The sequence below is a fragment of the Panulirus ornatus genome, chromosome 51 (assembly GCF_036320965.1).
Source record: "Panulirus ornatus isolate Po-2019 chromosome 51, ASM3632096v1, whole genome shotgun sequence".
NCBI classification, from domain to species: Eukaryota; Metazoa; Arthropoda; class Malacostraca; order Decapoda; family Palinuridae; genus Panulirus; species Panulirus ornatus.
Genome location: NC_092274.1, coordinates 4,792,353 through 4,807,407, shown reverse-complemented (window position 1 = coordinate 4,807,407; position 15,055 = coordinate 4,792,353). Strand labels below are relative to the sequence as shown.

The 15,055-nt window shown below is 39.2% G+C and overlaps 2 protein-coding genes across 2 annotated transcripts in view; one reads left to right on the top strand and one right to left on the bottom strand.

The window, feature by feature from the left end:
- Positions 1-1,006: 1,006 nt before the first annotated feature.
- Positions 1,007-15,055, top strand: part of LOC139764861 (solute carrier family 2, facilitated glucose transporter member 3-like) — a 252,485-nt gene continuing 238,436 nt past the window's right edge. Inside the window, exon 1 of the mRNA XM_071691879.1 lies at positions 1,007-1,157. The gene's annotated coding sequence lies outside the window, so the exon portion shown is untranslated. The remainder of the gene's footprint in view (positions 1,158-15,055) is intronic.
- LOC139764863 (neuronal acetylcholine receptor subunit alpha-5-like) overlaps positions 4,634-15,055 on the bottom strand; it is a 41,904-nt gene continuing 31,482 nt past the window's right edge. Inside the window, exons 4-10 of the mRNA XM_071691882.1 lie at positions 13,507-13,551; positions 12,476-12,585; positions 10,465-10,681; positions 9,932-10,127; positions 8,887-9,039; positions 7,894-8,060; positions 4,634-5,434 (exon numbers count right to left, since the gene is read on the bottom strand). Of these exons, the coding sequence (XP_071547983.1) occupies positions 5,222-5,434; positions 7,894-8,060; positions 8,887-9,039; positions 9,932-10,127; positions 10,465-10,681; positions 12,476-12,585; positions 13,507-13,551 (1,101 nt within the window). The 3' untranslated portion in view covers positions 4,634-5,221. The remainder of the gene's footprint in view (positions 5,435-7,893; positions 8,061-8,886; positions 9,040-9,931; positions 10,128-10,464; positions 10,682-12,475; positions 12,586-13,506; positions 13,552-15,055) is intronic.

Below are 15,055 nucleotides of genomic sequence, written 5' to 3'. Positions count from 1 at the left end.
CTGGAAATGAGATGTTTGAGGACAATATGTGGTGTGAGGTGGTTTGATCGAGTAAGTAATGTAAGGGTAAGAGAGATGTGTGGTAATTAAAAGAGTGTGGTTGAGAGAGCAGAAGAGGGTGTTTTGAAATGGTTTGGTCACATGGAGAGAATGAGTGAGGAAAGATTGACAAAGAGGATATATGTGTCAGAGGTGGAGGGAACGAGATGTGGGAGACCAAATTGGAGGTGGAAAGATGGAGTGAAAAAGATTTTGAGTGATCGGGGCCTGAACATGCAGGAGGGTGAAAGGCGTGCAAGGAATAGAGTGAATTGGAACGATGTGGCATACCGGGGTCGACGTGCTGTCAATGGATTGAACCAGGGCATGTGAAGCGTCTGGGGTAAACCATGGAAAGTTGTGTGGGGCCTGGATGTGGAAAGGGAGCTGTGGTTTCTGTGCATTATTACATGACAGCTAGAGACTGAGTGTGAACGAATGGGGTCTTTGTTGTCTTTTCCTAGCGCTACCTCGCGCACATGAGGGGGGAGGGGGTTGTAATTTCATGTGTGGCGAGGTGGCGATAGGAATGAATAAAGGCAGACAGTATGAATGATGTACATGTGTATATATGTATATGTCTGTGTGTATATATATGTATACGTTTAGATGTATAGGTATGTATATTCGTGTGTGGACGTGTATGTATATACATGTGTATGTGGGTGGGTTGGGCCATTCTTTCGTCTGTTTCCTTGCGCTACCTCGCAAACGCGGGAGACAGCGACAAAGCAAAAAAAAATGCATATATATATATATATATATATATATATATATATATATATATATATATATATATATATATATATATATATATATATATCCCTCAAAAAATAGTTATCTATTTTTGTATAGTTTTTAATGCCAAAATCGCTCCATTGTCTGTGGGTACATTTTCAGCTATCTCCGTACGCCTACAGGCGTTGCTGATGACGTCGGTGGCATTATATTCCTGACCATGTAACTGTGCCAGAGTTACGCTTCCTATACTCTGGTTGTTGCTGTCAGACCAGACTGCGCCTGCGCACCAGAAACTTTCAAGAAAAATTGCCGATTGTTTTGAGTGTTTGTGATTTGTGAAAAAATCTGGGAATCTGGACGATTATAGTTTTTCAAAGGTTAGAATTCGCATTTTATTAAATAGTAGTCACGAGCCATTAAGTGCATTAGTTAGTATTTGTTGAATTGTATATGTATTGACATGTATACGAGTGCTTAGAGTAGAGGCTCAAGTTATCGTGGTGGCGGGGACAGATAACCTATCAGGGTTTGTAAGCCAAAGATTAAGGCCTTGATATAAAGGAGGGCCATTATATGATGTGTGGGATAATTGGGTAATTGGGAAACATTAATATCCTGAGAGAGTAATATGGGCCTGATGTAGCAGTGTTGTGTATAGGGGCAATTCTTTGCTCCTAGTACCATGAGATTTTGATGAGACGTTTTTCGAGGGATTTTGATTTATACAATTGTGGCCTTCATTTGAATTTCAAATTACACTATTTAATTTCTCCCCCACCCTAAACCTTGGTTTCAGCTTGGGGTCCTCCATTATCGTTTGATATGCAAGGAGAGGGGTAGTGACATGCGGTAGAAATGAAGGTCAGAATCGTGCAAAATATAAACAAAGTAACTTCAAACTTACAAACAGGTGGGTGTCCAAAACGATCATTTTACCAACTGTATGTTTTATATAAACATTTATGTCTAACTTGTATGCAAAAATTTGTTATATGTACATTCTGTTATCGAATAATGTTCAAGATATTTTTTTCCAACATATGGAGCTAGTGTGAAAGGTAATATGCGTCAGAAATCATGAGAACGTTTAAAAACTTCTAACCCTACTGCATCTAGCAGCAAAGATGAGTAGCTTAGCTAGATTTAGCTCAACATTGAAACTAGCTTTATGAAATGTCTTTATGTACGTTAGGTGTTATATATGTATAACGTATTCAAGAAAATTGTCCTCATAGAGATATGTATCTCAGGGACTCAGTAATGTATGAGAAGGTGTGACAAATACTTCAGGGAAAATGTAGAGTTGATTTGAGAGTGTAAAAGGTGAATAAGTGCTGGGGGACCATTAGAAGATTGGAGAATTTTGCTGTTCTTTTCGGATTTTTAACCTCACCTAATTAACCTGCTCTCATTAATCTTATCTACGCTAGCTAACCTTTGAGGAAATGGAGTGTTTTAGATACCTGGGAGTGGATATAGCAGTGACTGTAACAATTGGAGCTGAAGTGAATCATAGGGTGGGTGATTTGGCAAAGGTCTTGTTTGCCTTGAAAAATGTTTGGGGGAAAAAAAAAAAGGTACTGTCATTAAGGGCAATAATGGGTATGTTTGATTGTATAGTACGAATTTAGATGCTCTATGGATGTCAGGTTGAGGCCTTAAACAGAAATGTAAACGATAGGGTACAAAATATGTTGTAAATGAAAAGTTTGAGGGTTGATTGATTAAGTTTTGATAGTATAAGAGAATGGTGTGGTTGGAGTATGTTTGAGATAGCTAAAGGTGTGCCAAAATGGTTTTGACACATGGAGAGGATGAGTGAAGAGGGGTTGACTGAGAGGGGTTTATGTTTTGGAAGTAGATGGAACAAGGAAAAGAGGGAAATCAATGTGGTGTAAGGTTGGAGAGAAAGATGCTTTGAAGGTTTACGGCCAGCATATGCAGGAGAATGAGGAACACAAGGCAAAGAGCAAATTGGAGCGGTGTGCCTATAGAGCCCAGCATGCTGTCAGTGGGCTGAAACATGTCATATGAAGCAGATGAAGGAAACCATGGAAAGGTTTTGGGTCCTGAATGTGGCTAGGGGCAATCTTGATTTGGTGTATTATACATAAAAAGTTGAGAGAGGGTGTCAGCAAAGGTGAATGTTTCATTTGTTACTGTTGCTAACTTGGGAAATGGCAAGCATGAATGAAAAATGACTCATTGCCATGTTTTGTATTGATTACTTTTCAGAATCTGTTTTATGATAGTCACTGAAAATGTGCTTATCATTTCATTTCCCCATTCTTGTATTTGTGGACTTGCACCATCTCCTTATATGTATATGTTTGTGTATATGTATGTATACGTTGAAATGTATAGGTATGTATATGTGAGTATGTGGGTGTTTATGTATATAGATGTGTATGTGGGTGGGTTGGGCCATTTTTTCGTTTGTTTCCTTGCGCTACCTCGCTAACGCGGGAGACAGCGACAAAGTATAATAAATATAAATAGGTAACACATAAATGGTTTCTGTCAAGCCATAGTGTCCATCAGAGCTTGTGTTCCTCTTTTTTTGCACTACTTTTGTACTTTACATTATGTTCTCTGTTGATTGTTATTTAATCGTATGTGCTTTGCCATTGTATTTGATTTAATTTAAATCATTTACATTTCTCTCTTTCTTTCATACTACTCGCCATTTCCCACGTTAGCGAGGTGGTGTTAAGAACAGAGGACTGGGCCTTTGAGGGAATATCCTCACCTGGCCCTCTTCTCTGTTCCTTCTTTTGGAAAATTAAAAAAAAAAAAAAAATGAGGGGAGGATTTCCAGCCACCCGCTCCCTCCCCTTTTAGTCGCCTTCTACGACACGCAGGGAGTACGTGGGAAGTATTATTTCTCCCTTATCCCCAGGGATACATTTAAAATGCCTAATATTGATAGATATGATAACTACTTAGAGGAGTTTCTCATTAGATGAAATAATTAGCTATGATTAATTTTTTTTTCATATATATTTGCCATTTCCTGCATGAGCAAGGTAGCGTTAAGAACAGAGGACTGAGCCTTACAGGGAAAATCTTCACTTGGCCCCCTTCTCTGTTCCCTCTTATGGAAAAGTAAAAACTGGAGGGGATGATTTCCAGCCCCCCACTCCCCTCCCATTCAGTCGCCTTTTATGACATGCAGGGAATATGTGGGAGGTATTCTTTCTCCCTTATCCCCATGATAATTGCTAACCCTATGGTAATCATCACTAAAGGGTTGAGGCAAATAAGTGGCTTCTGCAATGTAGTACTTTCATCAAAATGTGGTTAGAAAAAATTGGCCAAAACTCTATATTGTCTTTTTTTTTTTTTTGGGGGGGGGGGGCAGTACTCAAAGATTTCACATATAATCTTGTAGGATTTGTTCATGGTTTTGAACAAGGATACAAGGTTGCAGGTGAGTTGCCTTTATAACTGTCTATTCATATTGTTAACCCTTGGAGTAACATTGCATGTATTTCAAGGATTAATAACAAGTGATTAGCCAAAAGACATGCATATCCCTAATTTTATACAAACATCTTTTTGATGTTGCAGTCAAACTTAAAATGATGTAACATCAAAAGAGATGTGTAGCAACCTTGCAAGTCACAATTTTTCATGGAGACATAAGACCTACATGGAAAGTGAAACCGACAAATTAAGTCACTTATTAGTACAAATATCATCTTATGTACAGATGAGGTTTAAACACGAAATGTCAAAGACACACCTGCTGTATACAACAAATGTTCTAGTGAAGGTTGCATTTGTTTACATGGTCGATAGATACTGAAAATTGTCAGGTATATATTATCGTCAGTCCAAAGAAAACCATGTCTCACATTTTAATGATGAGCTAGCCAGAAGCTTTTATTTTTACAAGAGCAACATTAAACACTAGATCACATACTGTAGCTGACACACTGTGTCTGAGTTTATACAAGGTTAGCAAAGCAATCCTTTAGCCTCTGAGCTTTTAAGTTCCTCAGAATGCCAAATATTTGGCAGAATCAGTGCTGATTCAGCCTCGTCACATAATGAATACATACATCTTGCTTTACAAAGGATATTACAAATAGTTTTAGCAGTAATGCTATAAGGAAGGTGACAGGATCTGCCATCCCCCTATCATGAGGATGAGCAAGGAGTTGGAACAAATTGGTGGTTACTTACATAAAGCTAATTTGGCTTTATGATGAGCATATTTCTTATGGTCATCCAAATGAAAATCTGTAACCAACATTGAACTATTTACAGTATGATTCCTTTCCTTCAAGGACTGCCCATTCTCACAAAGAAATTTTGCCCATTGAAAAAATTTGGTGTACTTTTGACTTTCATTTGACTAAAGAGACCAATTCATGTTTAGTGTTTATTCCCTACACCTAAACAAATCACAGAAAAGTGTTGCATCTCAAGGGAGTCATCACAGGACACTTCTGAATGTGAGCATATTTATGATGAAAATGGCCAGGAAAATAATGAGGCAGACACGGTCAATGAAGGCAGCCAGCAGGAGCCAGTCGAGGCTAGAGGTGGTGTTCAGGTCCCCATGGTACATATGGGCTGCTCCATTCTCTCCGAGCTCCATTTCCTCAGTCTTCATGGTCCGTGTGTATGGTTGTTGTGACTTGGATACCTAAAGCACAGATGTAGTGGTAAAACATACAAGTTATACAAGAAATTTAATAGGTACTGGATGAGTAGATTATGACCTCAATCATCCATTCCTAGATAGTAGTTGGTAGGCAGTCAATGACCAGGGAGGAATATTACCAGTACTATGTGCCTGGGTATCGGGAGTGTTAGTGATAGCTCCATAGTGACCCAACACTTTGTTGGTTGTCAAGTTGCACTCCTCTGACCCAGGTAGCTGTCTTTTGTTTCTGTCCCACCCACCCATGTACTTCTGGCATTCTGTCCACAAACATACAGTATATCTCTCCCTGTCATACATATCACTTGAAAACACTTGACTCACACAGCTCATTCTTAGTAACTCTAGATTTTCTTGTGGTAAGTGCTATGTGCTAGCCCTGCCTTTAGGCAAAATGGTAGGAGCAATAGATGGTAGTAGGTAGGGACATGTAGGTCGGACTATTAGGTAGAAGCAGTAGGTAGGAACACGTGGTAGAACTACAGTGTAGGAACATCAGGTAGTGGCCTCTGCAGACACTGTGCTAGACTGGCCCTCTGCCAGTGGCCTTTTAAGGGTGAGGCACTAAAGGCGAAGAAGTGGCATTGGATCTCACTAATAATGGAGACTATTGCCATGGCCACTCCATTGAGGGAGTTCCTGAAGGGAACAGGCATCAGAGATATAGATAGATAGACAGATAGATAGATCATCCATTCCAATAGATAGTCCAACCTGATGGAATATAATTAAAATTTCTGTCAAATGTATGTAAGTAAAACTCAGTAAACCATGTTTTTAACATATCATATTCAGTGCTTATAATTTTGTCTTTATATCAGTAACAATGGAAGAATAATTTCATTTAAGATGTATATTCATAGGAATCTGATTATCTGATGCCTTTTTTTCATTAAGTGTGATTTTACAACATACTGGGAGATGTATGTGAGAAAGCACTAGAGGTCAAGAGGAGGTTGCAGGGACTGTTTTTAAAAAAGGGCAAATGAGTGTTGAGGTGAGCAAATATTAGTTAACTTTAGGGAGAATAAGATGTTCTGAAAAGAGTTTCATAATCTGCAAAAAACAAAAGGAAACATCAGTTAAGAGGGTAGAGGAGTAACAGGTTGTGATGAAGTGAGGAGATAGAGTGAGTATTTTGAAGGACAGAGGAAATGTTGGATAATAGAGTGGCAGTGTAGTGTTTGAGTCAAGGAGGTTTATGAAGTGAGAGTCAGGAAAAGCGGTTTGGTGGAGAGAGAAGAGGTGGTGAAAGCCTGGTGAAAGCCTTATGTACGATGAAATGTGGCAAGGCGGCTGTAGTGGATGGTATTGCAGTTGAATATATTAACAAGGGGTGATTTTGTTGTTTATTGATTAATCAGGATTTTCAATGTATGGATCATGATGAAGTGCCTAAGGATTGGCAGAATGCATGTATAGTGCCATTGTATAAAAGTAAGGGGGATAGAGGTGAGTGTTCAGCATACAAAGGTATAAGTTTGTTAAGTGTACCTGGTAAGTTTTATGGAGGGTGCTGATTGAGATGAAGAAAGCATATACAGAGCATCATATTGGGAAGGATTAGTGTGGTTTCAGAAGTGGTGGAGGATGTGTAGGTCAGGTGTTTGCTTTGAAGAATGTGTGAGAAATATTTATAGAAACAGATGGATTTGTAAGTGGCATTTATAGGTCTGGAGAAGGCATATGACAGGGACGATAGAGATGCCTTGTGTAAGGTCATAAGGATATATGGTGTGGGAAGAAGGCTGCTAGAATTAGTGAAAAGTTTTTGTCAAGGATGTAAGGCATTTGTATGAGTAGGGAGACACGAGAGTGAGTGGCTCTAAAAGACAAAGGAACAAGGAGAACAGAGAGACCAATTGGAGATGGAATGATGAAGTGAAAAAGATTTTGAGTGATTGGGCCCTGAACGTAAGGAGACTGAAGGCACAAATGGGATGTAGTAAATTGGACTGATGTGGAAATAGATAATAAAGCAGAATGTCAAGTAAGTTTGAAGTGTGACAAATAGATGATGAAGCAGAGCATCTAGTGTGAAGTGTAACACCACTGGCTATAACTTGAGAATTATTTCTGAGTGCAATGATTTTAAAAACTACAGAAGAAAATGAAGTCTGTGAATCAATAATTTAAAGATATAATCCACTTACTGGGTGGCAGTAGAATGGATGAAGGCAGCATGTATGAATATGTACATGGGTATATATGTATATGTCTGTGTATGTAGATGTATGTATACGTTGAAATGTATTGGTATGTATATGGGCATGTGTGGGCATTTATGTATATACATGTGTATGTGGGTGGGCTGGGCCATTCTTTCGTCTGTTTCCTTGCACTACCTCGCTAACGCGGGAGACAGCAACAAATTATTATAGATAAGATAAAAAATAATAATTCACTTATTACAAATAATTAAGATGTTTTGTTACACCTACAAGATTTCTGTAGTTTTGGAGGCAGAGACAAGTTGAGAGGAGTAGAAGGGGCCTCTTGACACAACCTGGGAGACCAGAGGTGTGAGGGACCCTGGCCAACCTCGTTGTCACAGCCACCACTACCAAACTTGCTATGATTAGCATCAGCTGTTTACTCACCAGTTGAACTGTGGGAGAAATCATCATCTGAGTAAGAAGTAAAATCAGACTCTTCAGTCAAAAAACATAATACAGAAAAAACGCATAGAAGGATAGTAATTCTCATGCAGGTTTCACTAATCAATCAAAATGAAAAATTAGATTTAACTTGACTTATGTAATATAGAGGATTGAATTAAAGTAATTCTAAAGTATTGGACATCTAAATATAGAATAGGAACTGCTACAAATAGTAAATGTCAAGTTACAGTAGAAAAGTATATACATATTCACCATTTCCCATTTTAGCGAGGTAGCATCAAGAACAGAGGACTGAGCCTAAGAGGGAAAATCCTCACTTGGCCTTCTCTGTTTCTTCTTTTAGAAAAGTATAAACTGGAGGGGAGAATTTCCAGCCCCTGATCCCATCCATTTTAGTCGCCTTTTATGACATGCAGGGAATACTAGGGAAGTATTATTTCTTCCCTATCCCCAGGGATAACTGTCAAGTGTAATTCACTGAAAGCACAGCCCCCATCCACATCCATGCCCTTCAGACCTTTCCATGGCTTACCCCAGATGCCTCACATGCCCTGTTTCCGAATCCATGGGGAAATGAAACACAATAAGTTCCCAAATGTACTTTCATGTAATGATCACATCATCAGGGGAGATACAAGAAAGAGAAATATAACAGTCTGTTGATATACAAAGAAGAGATGTAGCTGGGATGCCATTTGGTAAAAGATCACCACCCAAATGGAGGTCGGTTGCATTCAAATCTGGCAACATGTGCATCATAAAATTCATTATGTGGACTTATCTATTACTTGAGCATATCTTAAAGGGACTTACCTATGAGTGGGGTGTGTGAGGGAGCATGGGCAACCACATGGGATGTGAAGGCAATGAAGAAGACATCCAGAATAAGGCAGAGGCCACCAAAGATTAGTTTCTCCCCAGCACCAGGTGGCAATAGAAACAACACAAAGGTCAGCAAGCTTAGTCCTGGAAGAGTAAACAACTTCTTTCATCCCCATTGATTAACACAGAGAAAATGGGTCATTTTCAAGCCAATACAAACAGATTTTCATGAAAATTTATATAGGTGTGCATTATGTCTCAATAATGCCTTGGGTTGATACGTCAGAAGGAATTATCATTTAATGCTTAGAGGGCCTTGGTGTGGGTCCGACCAACAAAAACAGTTTCATGAAAAACAAATAATGATATGTAGTATGTCTTTGGATAAGGACTTAACATGTCAGAAGAAAATTACCAACTTAACACCTTGTGGATCCTGGTGTAGGTTCCTCTGTCATGCATGGGGCAAACCTTGAGTGCATCAGCTGGTTGTGACTGACTCATTCAAATGTTAGTGTTAACTTATGAGCTGTTTTTTATTTTTTTACCTGTATTTGTTTTATAAATGATTGATCTGTGATATTATATACCCTATAAAGTAATATTGAATACACCTTTACCAAATATGGGATGTTAAGAAAATTAGAAAGACTGCTATGGATGCTGCAGGGCCAGAATTAGTACACACACCTTGGGATGTGTGCCCCTCATCCTCCCCAACCCTGGTCCAAATTGTTGGTAAGGAATAGGAATCCTAAGATACCCAGGACTCTGCCATCATACTGCCTCAGTCAAGTGAAAATCCATGCCTGACAGATCAAACATAAACCTGTCACCAGCCAGGTGCTTGACCAGGTACAGGAGGAGCTGACCCATAACAAAGTCTGGCAGGTAGAGGAAGATCTTACCTACTGCTGGCACCATGAGAGGAGCAGTTCACCTACTGCTGGCAGCTTGAGAGGAGCAGTTTACCTACTGCTGGCAGCTTGAAAGGAACAGTGTTCCCATCACTGGCAGCTTAAGAGAAGCAGCTTACCTACAGCTGGCAGCTTGATGATCCAGGCATAGGCTGGGGCATAACGGGTGAGCAACAAGGAGATCTGGATGGTTACATATGGGGCAGGGCAGCAGGCGTACTTTTCTTCATTCCGGGTGAGGTTAGCATCCAGTAAGTGCCATGAACCACGTGTTAAGTTCCTTCCATCCTCACCCACGCGTGACATCATATTTAGCTATGCCAACATCATACAAGAAACATTAGTTAACAATTAACATACCATCTGACATATGGCAGGTCACTAATACATTCATAGTAGGCCTATGTAAAGCTTAATTTCCTATAGCACATTATAGGTCAATATGAATGGCATGTTCCCATAACACCAGATAAGTCCCTCTCCATAGGCAATAATCTCTCGTTCCCCAGTACCCCTTGTGACCTCTCGTACCCCAGCATAACCCCAGTGACCATCAATCCCCTAATTACTAAGCATATCCCCCACTATGACTCTGGCTTACGTCCCCTTCCCCTAGAATGACCACCCATCCCCGCGCATGACCCCAGCTGACCTCTGGCTTCTCGTCCATGAGCTGGGGGTCGATGGCAAACCCGTCGTGGACCCAGGAACCGATGACTGCACTACAGTTGTGAGTGTCATGTGGCCAGAGGGTGAGATCCATGACACAGGAGAAGTGCAGTCTGACTGAAGGGGTGTAAATAACTTGTCCATTGTTGAACACCGTCAACAAGGCTTGCCCTATGCGCATCCCCTCCCCAGCACGTGCACTGAGAATGCAAATATTACATAAGTTCTTGTTAGTAATGGTATCTGACTGTTCTCCCTTAGCAAATATGTAACTTCTAGACACTGTCTGTTCTTCCACAAGGTATTATAAAAGTACAAGACTCTTATATCTTCTACGTCATGGGATTATATGTTTTAAACTCTATCTGCTCTTCCCAAGGAATTATGTAAGTTCTAGGCTGATCTTCCCAAGGTTTTATGAACTGGACAATACTCATCTTACCTATAGCTGTTTTACGTCAAGAGATGAAGAAAGACAGGTTCCCTGTTGTCACACCTGTTAGTCTGATTTGACAATAAAACACATTTTAATGGAATGTGTTCTTTTTAATCAAGAGGGGATAGCAAATTCATTACATGGCAGGTCCATGAATGAATTGCTTGGTGCCAACTGTCATATTGACAGGTTAATGAAATTTTTAAAGCAAATAAATTTTTGTAAGTAACGATTTGTAATAATGTATATATTATACATGTGTATATGTATATATGTGTATATGCATATGAATATATTTTATTATTAAAACGAATTTCTAAGATAAAATATTTTAATCTGTACTGAGAGGGCTAAATAGCCTTAGAAACTCCAGTGCTTGGCTTATAAACTTAAATTCTATAATCCAATCCAATGTTTTATATGGGTTCTAGAGTTTAGAAATTATGAAATCCCTTGTGGAAGAATATATAGTCCAGAACTTACATGATCCCATGTGTAAGAACAGATAGATTCTAGAAATTATAAGTACCCTTGGGGAAGAACAGAGTCTAGAACTTAAATAATCTCCTGTGGAAAAAGAGATAGATACCCTAAAAGTTTTATAGTCTAGAAATTATATGATACCTGGGAAAGAACAGTTTAGAAATTATATAATGCCCTGTGGAAGAACAGATAGAGTTTGGACCTTATATAATCCACATTGAAAAAAGACAGCATCTAGAACTGATATAATCCCATGTGGAAGAACAGATGGTTTAGTATTTATGTAATCCAATATAGAAGAAAAGTTACAGTCTAAAGCTCTTATAATCCTATATGGAAGAACATACAGACTTTAGAATGTATATAATCACCCGGGAAGAACATTAGTCTACAACATATACAGTCCCCTGTGTAAGAACAGATAGATATTCTCAAACTGATATTAATCTTGAAGAAAACTGAGATTCTAGAACTTATATAAACACCCGGAAAAGAATACAGTCTAGAACTTGTATAACCGCCAATGGATACATAGACAGATAGCCCAAACCACCAATGGATACACAGACAGATAGTCCAGAACTTGTATAATCAGTAGGGAAAAACAGGTAGAGTCTAGAATTTGTGTAATCCAAAGTGAAAGAACAGATATATTCTAGAACATATGATCCTATATGGAAGAAGAGATTGCTTAGAATTTAGGTAATTCTGGGAAAGAACAGATAGAGTCTAGAACTTATATAATCCCTGTGGAAGAACATGGTGTAAACTTGTATAATCTCTGAGGAAGAATGGATGGATCGTTTAGAACATATATCACTGAGGAATAACAGATAGAGTCTAGAACATGTATAATTCCACATCCACGAAGTACAGATAGCGTCTAAACAAGTGTAGAGGTTAAGCTAATGTGAAGGCACCCTTACAACAAATACAGATAAAGTAGGAGACCTGTGACACTAGTATAGGACAAGTGTAGAGGGTAGACAAAAGTTGTAACACCCCCTAGAACAACTGTAGAGATAGTGGAAGACCTGTGGAACTGTGTAGAATAAAACGTGGAGGGTAGACTGACCTATTGTAGAGCTCAAGGTCTGGTGTCCAAAGCGAGTCGGAAGGGAAGAAAAGATTGGTAATGTTGAGGAACTCTTCAGGATGCCAACCCAGCCGTGGATCATTCCAGTTCTGAAACAGTCAGGAACCAGAGGGTGGTATACTCTGGTACTGGTAGATGATATATTCCAATATTGGTGGGTAGTATACTATGGTACTGGTGGGTGGTATACTCTGGTACGAGTGGGTGGTATATTCTAGTACTAGAGGGTGGAATACTTTGGTACTGGTGGGTGATATATTCCAATATTGGTGGGTGGTATACTATGGTACTGTTGGGTTGTATACTCTGGTACTAATGGGTGGTATATTCCAGTACTAGAGGGTGGTATACTGTTAGTGCAAGGTGGCATACCTAGGTGCTGGTGGGTGGTATATTCTGGTACTAAATAATAGTATACTTCAGTTCTGTTAGTTAGTATGCTCTGGCAGTGCAAGATGGTATACCTTGGTATTGGTGTGATATACCCCTATACTAGTGGATGGTATACCCTGTTCATATTGTGTTTGATTTAATCCCTTTATACCAGTTGTGCTTCCATGAGTCTTTGAGCTTTGCTGTACCAGCCTTATAGTCAGTACTCTGGCCTGTATTCCAATTACCCTATATCATGTATACTTGTCTTATACCAGTACAGCACCTTCATAAGTCATATATAACTTGAGTATACATGTTATACTAGTGTTACAATAGCAGTGATGCTACACCACTACCATGTAGAGGTATTATCATCTTTACTTCATATATGAATTAGTGCCTTTAACCTTATCAGTTCCTTCTGTACCAGTATTATACCACATAACATCTTTTTGGCAGTATTACCTTTGTGATAATCTTACTTTGGTAAAATCAATTATATGCCTATTCCTTTCAATCAGTATCATATTATCTGTTCCCAGTTAACATTATACCACTTTACTAGTGTTTCATTAAGGCTATATATTTATAGCAATTACAGTTTACTGGGGTAACAAAGGGTGTCTATAACTCACATTAACTATCCAGGAGTCGACCATGAGTGACTGTTCCGCCTCAACCTGAAAACAAGACAAGATTTAATGCATACAATGTAAGTGTGCATATATATTAAAATATGTATATGTACACCCAATATAGGTATCTATACACCCAATATATATCCAGGGGATAACTTTTCACATATTCCTTGCGTGTTGTTGAAGGCGAGTGAAAGGGGCAGAAGCTGGGGGGCTGGAAATCCTCCCCTCCTGTTTTACTTTACCAAAAGGAATAGAGAAGGGGACCAAGTGAGGAGTTTTCCCTCTAAGGCTTAGTCATCTGTTTTTGAATGCTATTTCATTAATGCAGGAAATGGCCAACTAGTATTAAAAAGAATGTGTGGAAGGCAAGAATGTTATTTCGGAGAGCAAAAATGGGTATGTTTGAAGGAATAGTGGTTCCGGCAATGTTATATGGTTGCAAGGCATGGGCTATAGACAAGGTTGTGCGGAGGAGGGTGGATGTGTTGGAAATGAGATGTTTGAGGACAATATGTGGTGTGTGGAACTGAGATGTTTGAGCACAATATGTGGTGTTTGGTGTTTGATCGAGTAAGTAATGAAAGGGTAAGAGAGATGTGTGGTAATAAAAAGAGTGTGGTTGAGAGAGCAGAAGAGGGTGTATTGAAATGGTTTGGTCTCATGGAGAGAATGAGTGAGGAAAGATTGACAAAGAGGAGAGAGGTGGAGGGAACGAGGAGAAGTGGGAGATCTAATTAGAGTTTGAAGAATGGAGTGAAAAAGATTTTGAGCGATGGGGCCTGAACATACAGGAGGATGAAAGGAGTGCAAGAAATAGAGTGAATTGGAACGTTGTGGTATACCAGGGTTGATGTGCTGTCAATAGATTGAAGCAGGGCATGTGAAGCACCTGGGGTAAACCATGGAAAGTTTTGTGGGGCCTGGATTTGGAAAGGGAGCTGTGGTTTCAGTGCAATACACATGACAGCTAGAGACTGAGTGTGAGCTAATACGGTCTTTGTTGTCTTTTCCTAGGGCTACCTCGCACATGCGCAAGGGGAGGGGGTGCCATTTCATGTGTGGTGGGGTGGCAACGGAATGGATGAAGGCAGCATGTATGAATATGTACATGTGTATATATGTGTATGTCTGTATCTGTATATGTATGTATATGTTGAAATGTATTGGTATGTATATGTGCGTGTGTGGCCGTTTATGTATATACATGTGTATGTGGTTGGGCCATTCTTTCATCTGTTTCCTTGTGCTACCTCACTAATGCAGGAGACAGTGACAAAGTATAATTGAAAAAATATACATGTATATATATATATATATATATATATATATATATATATATATATATATATATATATATATATATATATATAATGTTGTACAAGGCAACTAAATTAGGCAGAAGTGGGGGGGGGCTGGAAATTATATTTCACTTTCTAAGAAGAAACAAAAGGAGTCAAGCAGGTAGTGTTCATTCTCCTCGAAGGATCAAATTTTGGGTATCTAAATGTGTGTGGTTGTAACCAAGATGAGAAGAAAGGTGGTA